The 19,747-nt window shown below is 35.2% G+C and overlaps 1 protein-coding gene across 1 annotated transcript in view; it reads right to left on the minus strand.

Moving 5' to 3' along the window:
* Positions 1 to 19,747, minus strand: part of LeuRS (Leucyl-tRNA synthetase) — a 427,288-nt gene that overhangs the window by 212,566 nt on the left and 194,975 nt on the right. Inside the window, exon 7 of the mRNA XM_067142663.2 lies at positions 1,385 to 1,603. Coding sequence (XP_066998764.2) covers positions 1,385 to 1,603 — 219 coding nt within the window. The remainder of the gene's footprint in view (positions 1 to 1,384; positions 1,604 to 19,747) is intronic.

Below are 19,747 nucleotides of genomic sequence, written 5' to 3' on the forward strand. Positions count from 1 at the left end.
TTTTCCGTATTTTTAAACACTGGAATAAGATTTGTTCGCTTATGGTTATATCTTCTTGCAGAGATTCAGTGAATTTTTGCCAGCATTTCTTTTTCTCTTCTTGAACCACCTTGGAGCATTCCTTCTTGCAGCGCCTGTATTCTGTGTTGCATTCTGTTGTTCTGTTTTTCAGCCATCTTTTCCAAGCTTGTTTCTTCCTTTTAACTATATCTTTTACCCTGTCATTCCACCAGGACGTTTCTTGATCTTTCTTCCTGCCTGATACTCTTCTACAGGTCTTTTCTGCAGACTCGACCATGACTGTTTTAAAGTATGCCTATTCTTCTTCAACCCTTCCGATTTCTTCCTTAGGTATACTTGTTTTAATGTGTGTCTGGAACTCTTCATTTATTTCCTTCTCCTGCAATTTCCACACCCTTAGCTTTCTCTGCCTTATCTCAGTCATCTTTTGTATCTTTCCCGTCTTTAACTTAGCTTTTTTTTTTTTTTTTTTTTGCTAGTTGCTTTACGTCGCACCGACACAGATAGGTCTTATGGCAACGATGGGACAGGGAAGGGCTAGGAGTGGGAAGGAAATGGCCGTGGCCTTAATTAAGGTACAGCCCCAGCATTTGCCTGGTGTGAAAATGGGAAACCACGAAAAACCATCTTCAGGGCTACCGACAGTGGTATTCAAACCCTCTATCTTCCGGATGCAAGCTCACAGCCGCGCGCCTCTACGCGCACGGCCAACTCGCCCGGTCTCTCCTTTTCTTTCCTGACCTACTTGGGCATTCATGTCTCCTATGATCATCTAGATCCGTATCTGTATTTCCTGTTTGCACGAGAAACTCGATAATGATGATGAGCTGCGCAACGGACGTGTGTACCTCTTGCTCACTCATGGCATACTAAAGCGAGCGGTTGCTCTGTGGTGCATGATGCATCAAGACCCCTACTCTGGACATCCCCACCAACATCCTCTCAAAGCCTCACCCATTTCTGTTCGTTACCAGAGCTGCTAATTTTAAATTCTGGTTTATATTTGATGCACCTAGCACGTTCCGAAAAGTACTTTAGGAACACTGGGGCAGATGTCTGTAATCTGGTAATCCCAGAAAATCTGGGATGTATACCAAATCTACTTAAGCTGCACTCTGTGGTAGAGATATGAGGAGAAGGCCTGCCTATAAAGACAACAGTGTCCAAAAATGTAGACTATTCTCCCGTTCTTTGGTGTGCTTATTTTGTCCTTGTCAGTCCTTTCTATTGCTCCCGCAGCCACATCGACCGGACATAAGTTTACCCTTAGTATATTATCTTCTCTTTGGCTTCCTATCTTACAATAAATATAACTTCATTTTGACTATTTATAAAATAAAGTAATAACATTTCTAAAACTCACAGGCTCATAAGGCAGAACCATGTGGTCAGCAATGCCATATTTCTCCCTAAAGGGTTGCTTCTTCTTAAGGTCCACAAGAGCAGCATAGTCATCAGGTGAGTCTGAAGGAACACTTGTTACTACTCCTGTTCCTTTGTCTTCCTTGATAGTCAGCATAGGAAGAGTGTAGATGGTTTCATACTTTGTAAGAGGAGCTTTCAGTGCAGCTCCAAGAATATCCTACAACAAAATACTCATATATAACAATAATCAGAAAGAAAAAAATTAAATTGATACAGAAATATCTACATAATGCAAATATCTAATTATCCATAAATAATTATACAGAGAAAAACTTACAAGAGTAGTAGAAAACATGTACTTATCTATACTAACATGATAAAGAGAGAAAATTTGTTTATACAGAGTCTTTCTTATAAACCCAGACAGTCCAGGAGCGTTTCTATTTTCCGAGACGTAAGCAGCCGTACGGGAGGCACGCGCATTGTTCTTGACCTTGTATGGAGTGCGCTCGCGTTCGACCTAGCTTCAATAGTCAGTCTGAATCTCAGCTGTTAAAATGGTGAGACAGTTATCATTGGAACACTGTATTTTAATAAGAAGTTATTATATTAATAAAAACCACCTTTCCAATACACAATAGTCGATTTATATTTAGGATAAAACCATTTAATTACAAGTAGGACATGTTTTGCTCAATCTTAGTGAGCATCATCAGCTACAGATAACATAATCCATGGTGGGTCCGGGCCCTGATCCTGGTATATATAACAAAAGATCGTCTAATATACATTGATAAAATAGGAATTTTAATAATTTAAAAATAATCAATAAGATTATATTATGTCTATTAAAACAAATATTGATCATTAAAATTGCTTAAAATGTAAGTGGAATAAATGACATGAAATGTTACTATAGTATGTAGTGATTAAATGTTCGTATAAATCAATGGCCATAATAATCTTCGCTCAATTGCATTACTGTTTATGATTAAAAACAGTTATTCACATAAGGGTGAGCTCTTGTAATGAACTATGATGTTTTTAAAAAAAAATAAACATGATGAGGAATGCTAAAATCACATATATTGGTTGAAAAGCGAACTGGACTGATTATAAAACCTCGTCGGGATCGGCGTAAATAATCTTATGGGACTTCTCCGCGTAGTGTTTCAAACATTATTATATTTTGTGTAGTAGTGTGTTAATATTGGGCTTCAAATGGAGAACTACTGATCTCGTAGGTGAAATAATATAAATCGGGTGTATCCTGTAAAAAAGAAGAAAAAGGAAGAATAGTATCTATGTCAGTTGCTGGAATTTAAAGGCTGTACTGTAAGGAAATAATAACAGAAGGCGCTTACCCGTGTGTTAATTGAGGGGAGATTAGTCCCTTGGATGTTTACTGAGGTTTGATGGTCACTGACTTGCTGCTACGTGTGTTGTACGAATACGATCGTAGAGACGGGGAAGATAGCGGGAAGGGGAAGGGATTACATGTGATAAAATTCATTTTTGGATCCGTTTTGAAAATATTTTTATTAAATAACACTTGTATGTTTTAATATTCATTCACCTATTCAATACAATACAATTTAAAAAAATTAGGATATTGTCCTTATTAAAACTGTTGACATGAAATTAGTATATTAGATAGTGGGCATCATCAGCTATATTTTCCACCTTAGAATAGATCAGGTACCTGATTGGAAATAATCTATGAATGCTGTTAAAAACTATGTCGGATAAAATATATTGGAGATTGTTAAACAACTACTACAATATAAAATGTAGTATGCTGTTATTTGACAATATTAGTGATAATATTGGAGTCTAAAACATGGCAGTTGTTTAAGGATTATGACATAATAAAAGATATTACAATGAAGATAAAAATCAGAAAATACATTCCATTTAGTTGTCAAATGGCGTATTGTTATTTTTTTAATTTTATTTTTTTAAATGGAAAGTTAAGCAATGGTAATGGTCGTTGGTTCTTGCAGTTAATAAATGTTGATTTTCATTTATTTGCTTACAGATTTTGAAGAGTTGTTTTTATGGCTTGGTTCCTTTTGAGATGATATCAGTTGGAAATGTTGGTGCCGTAGGCTATATTGAAATCTTTGTAGGCGTCATTAGACCATCTTCTATGATGTGGTAAGCGTTTGTGATGTTGCTGTTGAGCGTGTTGAGCTAAGCGTGTTAGTTGGAAGGGAACATTGTTGTCATTCGGTGATTAGCCAAAGGTATGATGAGTTCTGTAATTAAAGAGATAATTTGAAAATTTAATGAATTACCATAATTGGAATTAAGGGGCCGAATAGTGGAAGTTAAATTTGGAGTGCTGACACTTACCCCTTCGACTGCTGAGATGTTAGTTTACGTTTTGAGTTTTAGAGTAACTGGCAGTCGCCAAGCTCTTACTACGCGTGTTGTATTTGTGAAGTCTTGGTGGAGGGGGTTGAGCTTGAGAAGGCATGGCTGAGGGCCCATTCGCTGCGCGTGAGGAGGAGTTGTCAATAGTGGAAGGAGGGGAGGGGGGTGGTGTGTGTGTTGGATTGGTGGGCGTGTTTACTGATTTGGTGCTAAATATTTTGTAAAAATTATTCAGAAGGAATGGTTTTTGTAATAGAATTGAAATCTGTTCATAAAGAGGACTTTTGTTATCTATTACGTCCTTTTGCTAGTTGCTTTACGTCGCACCGACACAGATAGGTCTTACGGCGACGATGGGACAGGAAAGGGCTAGGAGTGGGAAGGAAGCGGCCGTGGCCTTAATTAAGGTACAGCCCCAGCATTTGCCTGTTGTGAAAATGGCAAACCACGGAAAACCATTTTCAGGGCTGCCGACAGTGGGGTTCGAACCTACTATCTCCCGAATACTGGATACTGGGCGCACTTAAACGACCGCAGCTATCGAGCTCGGTATTACGTCCTTTAAGTTCCTAAGTTTTCGTATTCAGTCATGAGCTTACCTTTTTCGATTCTTTTTAAAATTTGTAAATCCTGATCTATTGTAGTGAATTTGTGACCTGTTTCTTTCATGTGGTTACTCATCGTAGAGAATTTATTATGTTTTTGGGCGTTATAATGTTCTGCATATCTAGTTGAAAAACAGCAGCCAGTTTGACCAATATAAGAAAAATTAGATACGGAGCATTTAAGTCTATATATATCAGAGCTTGAATATTTATTATTGGTTGAATTGACTGAGTTGTGATTAAAAAATAAATTTCGATTTGTATTCTGCGTTGTGTAAGCAATTTTTACCTCATGTTTTCTTAAGGGATTGGTGATTTGATGGATTTTTGGGTTGTATATGTGAATTTCGCAAATTTTGGTTTGTTGGGTTTTATTGGCGAAAGGTTTGTGGTTAGTTTTAGTCTGACTTTATTAATGATTTTGTTGATCATATCTAAATTGAACCCATTGAATTTAACTATTTCTTTTATGAAATCTAATTCATTTTTTAGATTATTCGGTGAAAGAGGGATTTTTAATGCTCTGTATACTAAACTGTAATAAGTGGCTTGTTTATGGGAATTTGGGTGTAAAGATTCTTTTTTTATAGTTATGGGGGTAAATGAAGGCTTGCGGTAAATTTGGAAATCAAATTTGTTCATAACTCGCGTGATTTTGATGTCTAGAAAATTGATTGAATTGTTGTTTTCATTTTCTTTTGTAAACTTTATATTATCGTCTAAATCATTTAGAAACGTTAGGATGTTATCACTATTGTTAAGCTGTTTATCAATAATTGACAATGTGTCGTCGACATAACGGAGCCATAAACTGAGTCCGTTAATGTTTTTTACTATTTTATTGTGTTCTAGATTGTCCACGTAGATGTCCGCTAAAATGCCGGAGATTGGGTCTCCCATAACTAAGCCTTCTTGCTTATATATTTTGTTGTTGAAAGTGAAGTAATTATTGTGTAAAACAAAACTTAGTAACTTTATGAACTCGTCTATTTCAATTTTGCTTAATGCGCTGTATTTGGAGAGGTTGTTTTTTATTATGATGATAGTTTCATTAACGGGTATATTTGAGTACATATTTGTGATATCAAAGGAACATAAGACATGATTTGGTTGTAAATTGAATTTGTTTAAAGTTTTGCAAAGTTCGATAGAATTTTTGATCAGATTTGCATTGTGAAATTTAAAATGTTTTTTTAAAGAACTTGTGGAGGAACTGAGAAGTTTTATAAGTGGGACTGTTTCTGCTATTGATTATCGGTCTGATGGGGATGTCTTTTTTGTGTATTTTAGGTAATGATCTTGCTGTAGGCAATTTCGGATTCATAGTGATCATTTTTTGGTAGTCTTGTTCATTTAGTAGGAATGTTGAATTTTTAAGAAGTGTTTTTAGATTGCGTTGTGTTTTTACGATGGTATCTTTATTGATTAATGTGTAGGTTTTATCAGAGAAAAACTCTTCTGTTTTTTCGATGTAGTCTTGTTTATTCATTTATTCATTATTGCCCTTATCAGCTTTTGTTACTATGACGTTATGGTTGTTAATTTTAGTTTTTAGTTTGAGGTTTTGTTTTGAAAGTTTAGAATTATTATTAGTTATTATGGCATTTATGAGAGTAGGTATTTTCTTTTTTATTTCCTATTTGCTATCCTTTTGTTTCCCTATGGGAATCTGTGTATTAATATTAGATTCGGCCTCGGCGATAGTGGTGATTACATCTTCAGTCTTTTGTGGATTAGGCCAGTTGTATTTTATGCCTTTATTGAGGAGACTCATTTCATTGTCTGAGAAAACTGTGTCAGATAAGTTAATTGTAGTGGGAATGTTCGTCAACGAAGGGGTAGAAAACCTGGTATTTCTGTTCTGGTTGACGGCTTTGGGTTTGGCATTTTGTAAACAAGTTAGCTTGGGGTTTAGTGTCTTTTGTTTTCTATCTAATATAGTGGTCAGTTTATAGTCGGTGTACCTAAGAAAAGAGCTCCATTCAAGTGGAGATGAATAGTGTGAAATAGTGTCTTTTGTTTTCTATCTAATATAGTGGTCAGTTTATAGTCAGTGTACCTAAGAAAAGAGCTCCATTCAAGTGGAGATGAATAGTGTGAAATGGTCAAATGCGTCCGGTATAATTGCAAATTTAGGAATGATTTTTTCTTATACATTTGTTTAATTTCATTTCTCAGCCATATGTTGTTTACTTTATTTTGAGTGCCGTTTACTTTTGGTATGGAATGTTTTTCCTTTGTAGTGGTTTAAGGAACTTTGGTATTAGTCCTAGTATCAAGCAGTCCTTAAGAAATGTTATGTCCTTTGAGATTTTACCAATCTTTTTTCTACAGTAAGATTCAAATACTTATTCATTTTAACGTTTGCCTGGTTGGCTTTGATATTACATGTGATAAAATTCATTTTTGGATCCGTTTTGAAAATATTTTTATTAAATAACACTTGTAGGTTTTAATAGTCATCCACCTATTCAATACAATACAATTTTTAAAAAATTAGGACACTGTCCTTATTAAAATTGTTGACATGAAATTAGTATATTAGATGGTACATGTTTCGTCCATCAATAGTGGGCATCACCAGCCATATTTTCCACCTTAGAATAGATCAGGTACCTGATTGGAAATAATCTATGAATGCTGTTAAAAACTATGTCGGATAAAATATATTGGAGATTGTTAAACAACTATTACAATATAAAATGTAGTATGCTGTTATTTGACAATATTAGTGATAATATTGGAGTCTAAAACATGGCAGTTGTTTAAGGATTATGACATAATAAAAGATATTACAATGAAGATAAAAATCAGAAAATACATTCCATTTAGTTGTCAAATGGCGTATTGTTAATTTTTTTATTTTATTTTTTTAAATGGAAAGTTAAGCAATGGTAATGGTCGTTGGTTCTTGCAGTTAATAAATGTTGATTTTCATTTATTTGCTTATAGATTTTGAAGAGTTGTTTTTGTGGCCTGGTTCCTTTTGAGATGATATCAGTTGGAAATGTTGGTGCTGTAGGCTATATTGAAATCTTTGTAGGCGTAATTAGACCATCTTCTATGATGTGGTAAGCGTTTGTGATGTTGCTGTTGAGCGTGTTGAGCTAAGTGTGTTAGTTGGAAGGGAATGTTGTTGTCATTCGGTAATTAGCCACAGGTATGATGAGCTCTGTAATTAAAGAGATAATTTGAAAATTTAATTAATTACCATAATTGGAATTAATCCTTAAACAACTGCCATGTTTTAGACTCCAATATTATCACTAATATTGTCAAATAACAGCATACTACATTTTATATTGTAATAGTTATTTAACAATCTCCAATATATTTTATACGACATAGTTTTTAACAGCATTCATAGATTATTTCCAATCAGGTACCTGATCTATTCTAAGGTGGAAAATATGGCTGATGATGCCCACTATTGATGGGCGAAACATGTACCATCTAATACACTAATTTCATGTCAACAATTTTAATAAGGACAAAGTCTTAATTTTTTTAAATTGTATTGTATTGAATAGGTGGATGAATATTAAAACATACAAGTGTTATTTAATAAGGGGAAGGGAGGCGTGACGTTACGCGAGTTGTCGGCCAATGGAGGGGATGCAGTGCTAGGAGGCATTGTAGGTGTGGGTACTGTTGCTGTTGTTACTACAGGAGGATTGAAAGCATGTTTATAATGGAAAATCTTCATGAAATTTTTAGCATTGATTCCAAAGTTAGCAATTACATTGGGGATTTGCTTAATTATGGGGCTATTAATGTCCGAGACGTCATTTAAATTACTATTTTTATTATAGTACTGGTCCAAGGAAATGTAAGCATTTTCATACCCGGTCATTGGACTGCTTTTATTTACGTATTTGAGTATTTGCATATCTTGATCGATAGTACTGAAATTAAGCCCTGTGTCCCTCATATGAATACTCATGGCAGAATGCTTTTTGTGTTTCAAGGCATTATAATGTTCTAAATACCTTATTCTAAAGCTACGGCCAGTTTGCCCTATATAAGAAAAATTGCACTGTGTGCATCTGTGTCTATATATTCCCGAGTTTGAGAACCTGTCGTAAATTGTATTAACGGAGTTGGAATTGAAAAAAATATTACAGTTGGTGTTGCGGGTCCGGTATGCAATGTCAATATTGTGCTTTTTAAATGGTTTAGTGACATTGTGAATAGCTGGGTTGGTGAAAGTAAAAATAGCGAATTTTTTTTTTTTTTTTCGGGAACTAATGTAGTTGTACTCTTCGATCTAATTTTACCTATGATTCTGGTGATCATATCAAGTTTAAAACCATTCATCATGGCTAATTCTTTGATGAAATGTAGTTCTTTTTCTCGATTAGCATTAGAAAGAGGAATGTTCATGGCCCTGTGAATGAAGCTGTAAAATGTAGCCTGCTTATGGGAGTGGGGATGTAAGGATTCGCTTTTTATTGTTATAGGAGCGGCAGATGGTTTCCTGTAAATTTGGTAAATGAACTTATCTTTATCTCTAGTCAAAGTTAAGTCTAAAAAGTTTAAGGAGTTGTTGACCTCGTCCTCTTCAGTAAACTGAATCTGTGGTTAAGGTTGTTAAGGAGCCTGAGTACATTGTCACTATTATTCAATTGTTTGTCTATGATCGCAAACGTATCGTCCACAAATCTTAGCCAGAGATTTACGCCGTTAATTTTATTAATTATTAATTTGGTTTCCATATCGTCTATAAAGATGTTGGCATGAATACCGGAAATTGGGTCGCCCATTGCTAATCCTTTTTGATGATATATTTTATTATTGAATGTGAAATAGTTATTGTTAAGTACGAATTTCAATAAATTAATAAAATCGTCTATTTCGTATTTGCTTAGATTGTTATGTTTCATAAGATTAGATTTTACAATGTTAACTGTGTCATTTACGGGTATGTTCGAATACATGTTAGTGATATCATATGATACCATAACATGATTATCTGTTAGCTTGAATGTGGACAATTTGTTGCAGAAGTCGACAGAATTCTTTATGTAGGCTTTATTATTGAATTTATAATGCTTATATAGGAAACGATGCAAAAATGTTGAAACTTTATATGTGGGACTATTTCTAAAATTTATAATGGGGCGCATTGGTATCCCTTGTTTATGTATTTTTGGTAGAGCTCTGGCTGTGGGTAACTTAGGGTTCATTATGGTAAGTTTCTGTTCGTACTCTTGTAAAAGAAAAGACTTTTTAAATAGGTTTTTAAGATTGTGCCCGTTCGCATCTCGTAGACCATTTACAAAATGGCGGCGTAGGAAGGTATGGACCATGCGATCTATTAAGGCAATGAACTTCTTATTAATACGGCATATAGGAGACCATGCAAGTCACGGAACGGACTGATTTGGAAGACACTGCAGGACAGTAGAGGCTCATTTTGAATTGTTTTGAAAAAAATATAGCAGCGGACTGATTGTTTAAAGATATACTCTAAAAATTTCAACTGCAGAAGTAAGACGCAAATACAAGCGAAGCTTTACATCTGAAGATTATCCTAAACTCCTGAGGAAGATATTGACTGTTTTACAATCGGCGATAACATCCGATAAAATAATTCACCGGCGTATGTTAAAAGAGACGAGATATCATAGAAATAAATAATTTGTGGTGAGATACGTCTGACTTGGATCCGGTGAGCAGCCACTCTGCGATTGAAGAAAAAGGACTCACCATATTGCAGAACCGATAATTTCGTATGAGAAGAAAGTTACCCCTGTGGTTATAAACGTAATATCTATATACGGAGAACTTATTCCAACCGAAGAAAACTTCGTCGTTTAGAATAGCAGTAGAACTATGGAATATATCATGACTGATTGCTCCGAAAAAGGAATTTTCTACGCTGACTGCAGATTTGGAATGATGACTGCTTGCTAGATCTACATGATGGACTGAACTGGGGATAAGCACCGGCGAGCCAGAGGACCAGCTGATGAGGATTGGACCGACCAGCCAGAGGACCGGACGATGAGGATGAGCACCGGCCAGCCAGAGGACCGGATGATGAGGATTGGACCGGCGAGCCATGTGACCAGCTGATGACCGGGAAGACGTTATCCAACCGGAGATCCAGATCCTAACAGAGGGTCTAACCACAACCTAGGAATGGAGCGACAACCAGACCAAACGTAGCATCTGACGAGCTAAGTCCATACATTTTTTTAGTAGAGTAGTTTCTTGCAATCTACACCCTCACTCTAACTTCGGCATGTGCTGATTAATTGGTGATATTTATGAATTAATTAAGAACGTGTGTGAAACATAAAGTGAAGTGTGAGATATTTAAGGCTATAAGATATGATGGCAGTGTAGAATTAGAATTCTATTATATCATATACAGGGTACCGCACTTGCATACATACAGTAGAAACTAGCATGAGTAAATGAAAGAAGTGTTACTTGTGAAGACCTAATAGCAATGAGTCTATATAACTAGTGAAACTTCGATTAATCTCGTTTACCTGTACAATGATTACGTCACGAATTTACCTGCGCGACACTGATGAATATAGTTAAGTTACGTATTCCTTTCTTCATAGAAAGAGGGCATTGAACTCAAACTGCTGTTTTTAAGATAAGAGGTTATTAAAATGCGTTTATTACAAGGCAATTCTAAAATGTTTGGCATATAGTTTTGGGTGTAATCGGCTATATGCATACGGCAGTAAGTATGCCGGTGGTATGATAATGTATATTGGAATGGTGTTGAAATGTGGTTATTTATTGGAGCATATTAAGGAATATTTGGAATGCAGATGTTTATTTATGTTCTGCGGTATGAGATAGAATTGCTATTCGCCAAGGAAACGTTGTGTTAGATTTACATGAGGTGAGTTTCTGTGCCATATGGAAAGAATATGTCAAAGTGAGAACATCGCGCAGATGACCATTTTAAGGTAAGATTGACATGTATTTTGGTAGAATTGTGAATCGAGACAGTTTTGATCTGACATTGGTAAATGCCATGTACCGAGTACAAGAGAATTCTTTAACATACGGTTTACTAGGCTCATGACTAAGTATACATGTGATATTCTTTGGTGCGGTGATGTTTCAATATAATATGTATTAATTTCATTCTGTACTGTCCATACGAGTTGAGTAGCTCGTACACATAAGAGATATTGAGTTAGAGCAGTTAGCTAAAGCACATTGAGCCGTTGGTGGAGGAGTGTGTGGATCGGAAACTACTTGAACAGTTAGATAGATGTTCATTTCTTTTCACGCAGATATGATTTCAATTGAAGTGTTTTAAATATAAAGAATATGATAATGGTTAGTTAGGAGCCATATGTCGTAGGCTCTAGGGAGGTATTGTCTTAGCCCGTAAGTTGTTATTTATGCGTATTCAAGATGGGTGACCATATAATCAGAGTTCAGATTTATGAATGGAAAACTTGGAGAGCAGTTTTACGATTTCACACTCACGCAAGAGTTTGTTTGGGAGATACATACGTAAAGATATGATCAGATTTACATTCGCAATCTGACTTTATCCCATTTAATTTTTATTACGTTTCAATTTAGCAAACCATCCATTTTTATCACAGTGAGATGACTTAAATGGGGTGAGAATAATTTATATAATTAGCGTGACAGTATTCACAACGAGTATTTATATGGAGACCGTAATTGCTCAGTGATCTCTTGAATATAATTTGAGTAAATCAAATACACTTCGGAACATGGCTACGAATATAGAAGTAAATAACTAATATGAACTTTGAACATTAAATGAGAAAGAATGTAAATAATTTAAAGCTTAATTATTTTACTTTTATTTGAGCCAGCGCTGACTCTAATCCTTTATGCTTAAATATTATTAAGATAATACTACCCAGAATTCACATTAACTTACATTGAACATGATTTATTCAATAAATTTTCTTATATTTTTCTTTTAGAAAGTGACTGTGTTTTGAATTCCTTTTGGGTAACGGCTAGTTTGTAAGTTAGCTAATAAGTTTTGTAGATATAAGTAATTGATGAGTTTGACAAAAAGAAAAAGATTCTTTTTGAGGTTTTCGGCCACAGGTCCTTACTTGAGCGTATAGGTATTCCCATGATGTGCATCTCAACAGACCGAGTCTCTTCCGAAACCACGTAAAAAACAAACCCATATAAAATCACAGATTTTATGAGCGATAGATAGAATACCCTGAGAAGAAATTGAGTTACCGGGAGAACTTGGCACTGACCGCTCGATAGGCGGGTGCAAGATCTCATTGGATTTTTAATGTGGGGTCTTTTTCCACTATATTATAAGTTTCAGCGGAAAAGAAATCTTCGGTTTTGCTACTGTATTTTTCTTTATTCATTAGTACCGTTGTGGGACCTTTGTCCGCTTTTGTGACTATGATATTGATATTTTTGATTTTACTCTTGATTCCGGTTATCTGTTTGTTAAAGTTTGATACTGAATTGGATTTCAATTCTTTAACTAAAGAGGGGAGGTTCTTCTTTACTTCGTATTTCACGTCATTTCGATGTTCGATAGGGAGTTTTAAAATACTAGATTCAGCCTCGGCAATACTGGTAATGAGGTCATCAGACTTATTGGGGTTGGGCCAGTTAAATTTCATGCCTTTATTCAAGAGGTCCATTTCACTGCTAGTGAATGTGGTATCAGATAGATTCACAGTGGAGGGAGTGTTGTTTAATTGGGGCGTATGTGAATTATTAATTCTGTGAGAGTTGACAGACTTTGTTTTTGAATCCTTGAGAAATTTTAGTTTTTTCTCCAAAACTAATTGCTTATTGCTCATTGCAGCTGACACTTTCTCATTAACGAATTTCTAGAAATGAGGTAATGAGGTCATCAGACTTATTGGGGTTGGGCCAATTAAATTTCATGCCTTTATTCAAGAGTTTCTAGTAAAAAGGGATTGTAGTAACTTCAAAAGTACAATGGAACTACAAAAACGCATTGACTAACAGGAAAATAAATCTCTCTGGAGAAAAGCTTCAGTGGCTGAGGATTAAGGAAATGAGATACAGTAAAACCTCGATTATCCGTCTCTTGATTAACCGTTCTGCGAATTATCTGTTGCCAAAAAAAATTTTTTTTTTAAAGCAATGTACATTAAGAGTTAAAAACATTTTGTTCCGTATTGAACTGAGATTACACTGTTAAAATTGAATGAAGGTTCCACCTATTCAGTACTAAATATTTATTGTGTAAGATATTACAGTAGTTTACAACATGCTGTTTATTCATAGTACCGATTTCGACACGTAAGAGTGTCATCTTCAGCCTAAAATTGCAAATTGGGCAAATAACATATTTTATTGCCATTAACAATATATGTACAATATGATACAAAATACATATAACAATTTCACACTTAAAAATGGAAGGTAGGTAAAATATATGTGGTGTTTTGCAACGCATTAAGGGCGTAATAGTCTCTTGTGGTTGTGAAACTGTTGATGATGTTACACATTCAATTTTGGGTTGATGATATGTGAATTTAAAATCTTGATGAACATATTAAAATGTTGAAGTAAGATTAAAGTCCACTTCTCCGTTGACATCGGTAGAGATATATGTCAAAGTCCAATAGTCTATATGATTAACAAGGTCTTCTAATAATTATTTATTAATAACCGGGACATAATAAGTCGTGGATTGAATATGGTCTTAATTGGACTAAAATTGTCTCAGTTCAGTGTGGATATTGAAGCCTAAAAAGAAGAAAGAAAACTGATTAGATGAATAAATTACTTAAAATGGGGCAAGACAAATTCATGGCCATGTGTAAAGGAATATGGGACTCACCTTGTTCAGCATGCTTGTTGTTTGTTATGTGAAGAGGAGATGTGGAGTGAGTGTGTGTAGGCATGGGTAAGTCAGGTATGTGGGAAAGGAGAAGGGGAAGGGAAGGATAAGGGGTGTGAGGGCGGTGTTTAAAGCGGGTCAGGGGGACGATGTGGTGGTGGCGTGCAGAGCGAGAGAGTAGTGTACGAAGCATAAAAGATCGATCGCTTATTCGTGAATTTAATGCCTTTAAAGACTTTGATTTAAAAGTCGAAAAGGATGTTAGGTTTTTCTGAAATTTCATTAAGGTTTAGATTGGGGTTAAAAAATTGGTCCAGATGAATAAAACAGTTTTCTGTAACGTCGAGTAAGGGGCCTTTGTTTACATTCTTAAGAATATCTAAGTCCTGATCTATAGTGCTGAAACTATTTTTTGAGCCATGAATGTGTTGGCCTATTGCCGAGAACCTGTTGTACTTGATGACATTGACGTGCTCCAAATATCTAATTTTAAAACTCTTCCGGTCTGCCCGACATATGAAGAAAAACAGTTATTGCATTTAAAGCGATAGACGCCTGACTTTGCAAAGATGTTGAATTTGTTTACTGACTTTGAATTATGCACTATTTCCGTATTTCTATTTAAGTGTTAAATTGTTGTTATATTTATTTTGTATCATATTGTACATATATTGTTAATGGTAATATAATATGTTACTCGCCCAGTTTGCAATTTTAGGCTGAAGATGACACTCTTACATGTTGAAACCCGTACTATGAATAAATAGCATGTTTTGTAAACTAATATCTTAGATAACATATATTTAGTATTGAATAGGTGGAACTTTCATTCAATGTTAACAGAGCGATGTACAGTCGCTCCAAAACTGAATGAGCGTACTCTTGATGTCAATAATAACAACAATAATAGTAATGTTATTGGTTTTACGTCCCACTAACCACTTAGATGGTTTTCGGAGATGCCGAGGTGCCAACATTTTGTCTTGCAGCAGTTTTTTTACGTGCCAGTAAATCTACTGACACGAGGCTGACGTATTTGAGCACCTTCAAATACCACCGGACTTAGCTAGGATCGAACCTGGCAAGTTGGGGTCACAAGGCCATCGCCTCAACCGTCTGAGCCACTGAGCCCGGCTCTTGACGTCAAGGTAACTTGATACAGTATTCTGTTTTTGCAGCGACTGTGCATTGACTGTCTGACTCCTAGTCCACGATCATAACGTACAGTAACTACTGTATGTACACGGACATAGACCGGCAATCGGCATTGGAGACATGACTTCATACATTTTTTTACTATGTAATTTTATGTTGTGTAAAATGATTTAACTTTTAACTGTTACAAAAGAAGAGAGATGCTATTCAAATTCAACAAAGGTGACGGCTATATACTGAGTAGATCATGGCTACCCTCCATAGTTAACTCATCAACATCTTTCTCCGTGACTGGAGGCCCTGCAATGAACTATATTTCTAACAGGGTCTCTCTATCCTGAGTCTGGTTACTATGGAGTGACCGTAGCCATTTTGCTTTGTTGTTGCTCTGAAGACGATCCTGGTGGCAGGATCAAAACGTGTCAGCTGGTATTTATTTATTTTTACACGACCTAATATCCCCAAATAATTATCATAATAATAAATAACTTTGTACAGTACCGGTACCTGAAAAGTTCGCAAATGCTTAATGGTCCAGTAGGTTTTTTTTTTTGTCACACATCAGGCTTATTTCCTTTAAAGAAAGAATGTACGAGAGGTTGCTTCAATTTTTTAAAATAAACACTAGCTACGAACTGCTCCATATGTGCCATAGCCTTAATTGCATCGTCAGCATCACTTGCACTTAACACAGAATCGAACATGGCTAGAGCGGCAAGTACATCATTTTCTGATGGAATAACTGCCACCTGCACCATAACTTCATCGTGTTCAACATCAGCTGTAGCTGCATCCCCCTCTGGCGTCACATGATCACAGCCAATCATCACGGCGGGATCCCGCTCTTCTGAAGTAGACTCCGCATGGTCTATGGTGAGGTATTCGGCGAAAGTTATACCGACAAATAAAACACTTTCAAGATTAAAATTACTGTGTCCACCTTTTCAATACAAATATATATTTTTTAGTGATTAAATTCTACATGAATTAAAAACACCATTTAGGGATGTTTCGCCCTAGTTATGGGCATCTTCAGCCTAATACTAAATCTTAAGGTCAAGAATTAAAACTATAAATATCGGAACTTAATAGTAAACTTAACTTAATACTAAATACAATGGTCTTATGCTTTTTACATAGTTTACAATATGTGCAGTATGTACAATATGTACATTAACTTTGCCAGAATTTACGAACAATGAATTAATTTATTTTATAATGACTAGAATCCAAATTGTAGATTGGACTGATCACAGCGTGAAATGGGTTTCTCATATTGTATTGACTAGAGATTTATCACAGCGTGAGTTGGGGTTTCTTCAATTGTTATGGTCGCCTGAGTCGTAAGTACTGTTATAAAACCGGAACCTTGGTTGAAGTCGTTATTAGGGTATGAATCTATTTGAATATTCCTTTAGAAAGAAGCATGGTTATGTATTAAGGTTGAAGCATGTATGTTGGAAACTATTGCTGATCGGATAAAAATTTTTTTTGGAATAATACGTCATTCTTGTTGATTAACTTCCCATTGGTGCATTGTTCAACCTTGGGAGGAATATGAATAGTCTGGAATAATAATAAAAAAAAAAAGAAACGGGGAATTAGAATGATGAAAGTGGAATCCAATATGATGATAATTGCAGAGTAAGTGTTTATCACGTGAACTTACATGTCTTGTCGACTTAACTGGGACCAATTGTTCCGGTTGTGTCTGAACGACTAAGCTTGCTACTTCTAGTGTGGTATTGATGCTGTAACGGAGCAGTGGAGCGTGGAGGGGAAGGGAGAGTGAGTTTCAAATCGTGCGTCCGTGTTGTTGCTTGAGAGGTGTTACTCGAATTGGATTGGGTGGGCCTGGCATTAGGCGTGGCTATTGGAGCGCATGCGTTCTGTGATTTAAACATACTGGGAACTTTATTCTGATTTACGGCCTGGATTAATCTCGGAGTTATCTCATATAACGGATTTTTGTTATCATCAACATCGTTAAGATTATTATTTTTATTATAAGTTTGTTCCAAATAAATGTGTAAGTTCTCCGTTCCGTTCAATAATTTCCCTTTGCCTAGGCTTTTAACAATCGCCAAATCATTCTCTATTGAGGTGAACTTATGGCCTGTTTCAGTCATATGCTGGCTTATGGCCGAATACTTGTTACGCTTGGAAGCATTGTAATGTTCCAAATACCTTGTGTAAAAGCTCCTCCCTGCTTGTCCAAAATATGTGAACTCACATTGGACACATTTTAACCTATAAACACCAGATCCTGAGTAAATGTTGATGATATTATTGACTCTATTGTGGTTGAGGAATATGTTCTGATTATTATTTATTGTCTTGAAGGCTATGTTGACGCTGTGTTTATTTAAAATATTAGTGATATGATGGATAGCCGGGCTATTATACGTAAATGTGAAGCAGCTGTTGAGCTTTGATTTTTCTGAGACTAGGTTGGAAGATAGCCTAATTTTGATCTTATTAATTAACCGATTGATTACATTTACCTTGAAGCCAATGAACCGAGCTAACTGTCTTATGTAATTCAGCTCAGTTTCCAAACTTTTTGGCGAAAGAGGAATTTTTAGTGCCATATATATTACACTATGATAGGCAGCTAGTTTTTGGGTCTTAGGATGTAAGGACGAATCTTTAATAGTTATGGGTGAACGAGTAGGTTTCCTAAAAATTTGAAATTCAAAAGTGTTATTCAAGTGTGTAATTGTTAAATCTAAAAAATTTAAAGAATGATTGACCTCATCTTCTTTGGTGAATTTGATGTTAGGATCTATTTTGTTCAGTGAAACTAATATATTGTGACTGTCAGTAATGTCTTATTGATGATCACGAAAGTATCGTGAACAAATCTTAGCCACAAACTAATGCCCTTTATTTGTGAAATTTTTGTATGGTCTATAAGGTCCATGTAAATAACTGCTAGAATGCCAGATAGAGGGTCTCCCATAGCTAGGTCTTTCTGCTAAAAATATTTACCATTAAAGGAGAAGTAATTATTGTTTAAAACGAAATTCAAAATCTTCATGAATTCTTCAATTTCTATTTTACTAAGGCCGCTGTGTTTATTGATGTTGTCGTGGATAATTTTAATGGTTTCCTTAGTAGGAATGTTTGGAAACATGTTTGTGACATCAAAAGAACATAAAATATGGTTGGGTTGCAGTTCAAATTTCTTCAATATTTCACAGAAATTAATTGAATTTTTTAAAGGGGATTTATTGTTGAAAACATAATATTTTCTTAAAAACCTATGAATGAATTTCGATACTTTATAGGTGGAGCTATTCCTACAATTTATAAAGAGATGCATTGGGGTGTCCTTCTTATGAATCTTACATAAAGCTCTGGCAGTAGGAATGCTGGCGTTCATGTTGAAAAGTCTGTTGTTCTTGTTCGTTGAAAAGAAAATTAGAACTTTTTACTAAAGTTTTTAAATTTCGCTGAATTCTTACAGTGGGATCTTTGTTAACTATAGAATAACTTGTATCATTAAAAAATTCTTCTTTTTTTGAGTGTAAAACTGTTTGTCTAGTAGGACTGTGGAACCTCCTTTATCTGCCTTTGTAACAATGATGTTATTGTTGTCTATTTTTGTTTTTAATTTCTGAATTTGTTTTTTATGATTGAAATCAAAATTAACATTTAATTCTTCAGCCAGTTTAGGTAATTTCTTTTTTACTTCGAATCTAACATAGTTTTGAATCTCAATGGGGAGTTTTGAAATACTGGTTTCTACCTCTGCTACTGTATTGATGATGTTTGTTATTTTATTTCGGCTAGGCCAATTATACTTTAGGTCCTTATCCAATATTCTAATTTCCTCCTGAGGAAACTGAACATTCGTCGAATTGACTACTGTGGATGTGTTGACAAATGTGGATGCTGGTTTTTGTGAAACCTTGTTATGTGTGGGAGATCGTATCTTAGGCTGTACTAATTGCGAGAGTTTTTTTTATCAAGTGTTGCTTGCTTCCTTTCTAATGCAATATTCAATTTATAGTCCACATGTAATTGGAATGAATTCCATTCCAACGGAGACAAATTTTGGGCCAAAAATAAATGAACTTTATATAATTGTAAATTTAAGAGGGCTTTCTTTTTGTACGCTGCTTTAATTTCATTTCTTATCCAAATCTCGTTGACCTTGTTCTGAATTCTATTCGTATTGGTTATACCCTTCCTCTGCGTGGATCTTAGAAACTGAGGAACCAATTTTTGCTCTAGACATTGTTTTAAATAAGCTATATCTTTTGTTAAATTGCCTATTTTGACCTTAAGATTCAAATATCTGTTTAAACTTGTAGTTATACCAACATCAGACTTTTGCCATAACTCCTCCCATTCATCTTCATTGTCTTCTTCTACTTCATTTAACAAACCAAAACCACGCTTG

Source organism: Anabrus simplex, chromosome 3 (genome assembly GCF_040414725.1).
Source record: "Anabrus simplex isolate iqAnaSimp1 chromosome 3, ASM4041472v1, whole genome shotgun sequence".
NCBI classification, from domain to species: Eukaryota; Metazoa; Arthropoda; class Insecta; order Orthoptera; family Tettigoniidae; genus Anabrus; species Anabrus simplex.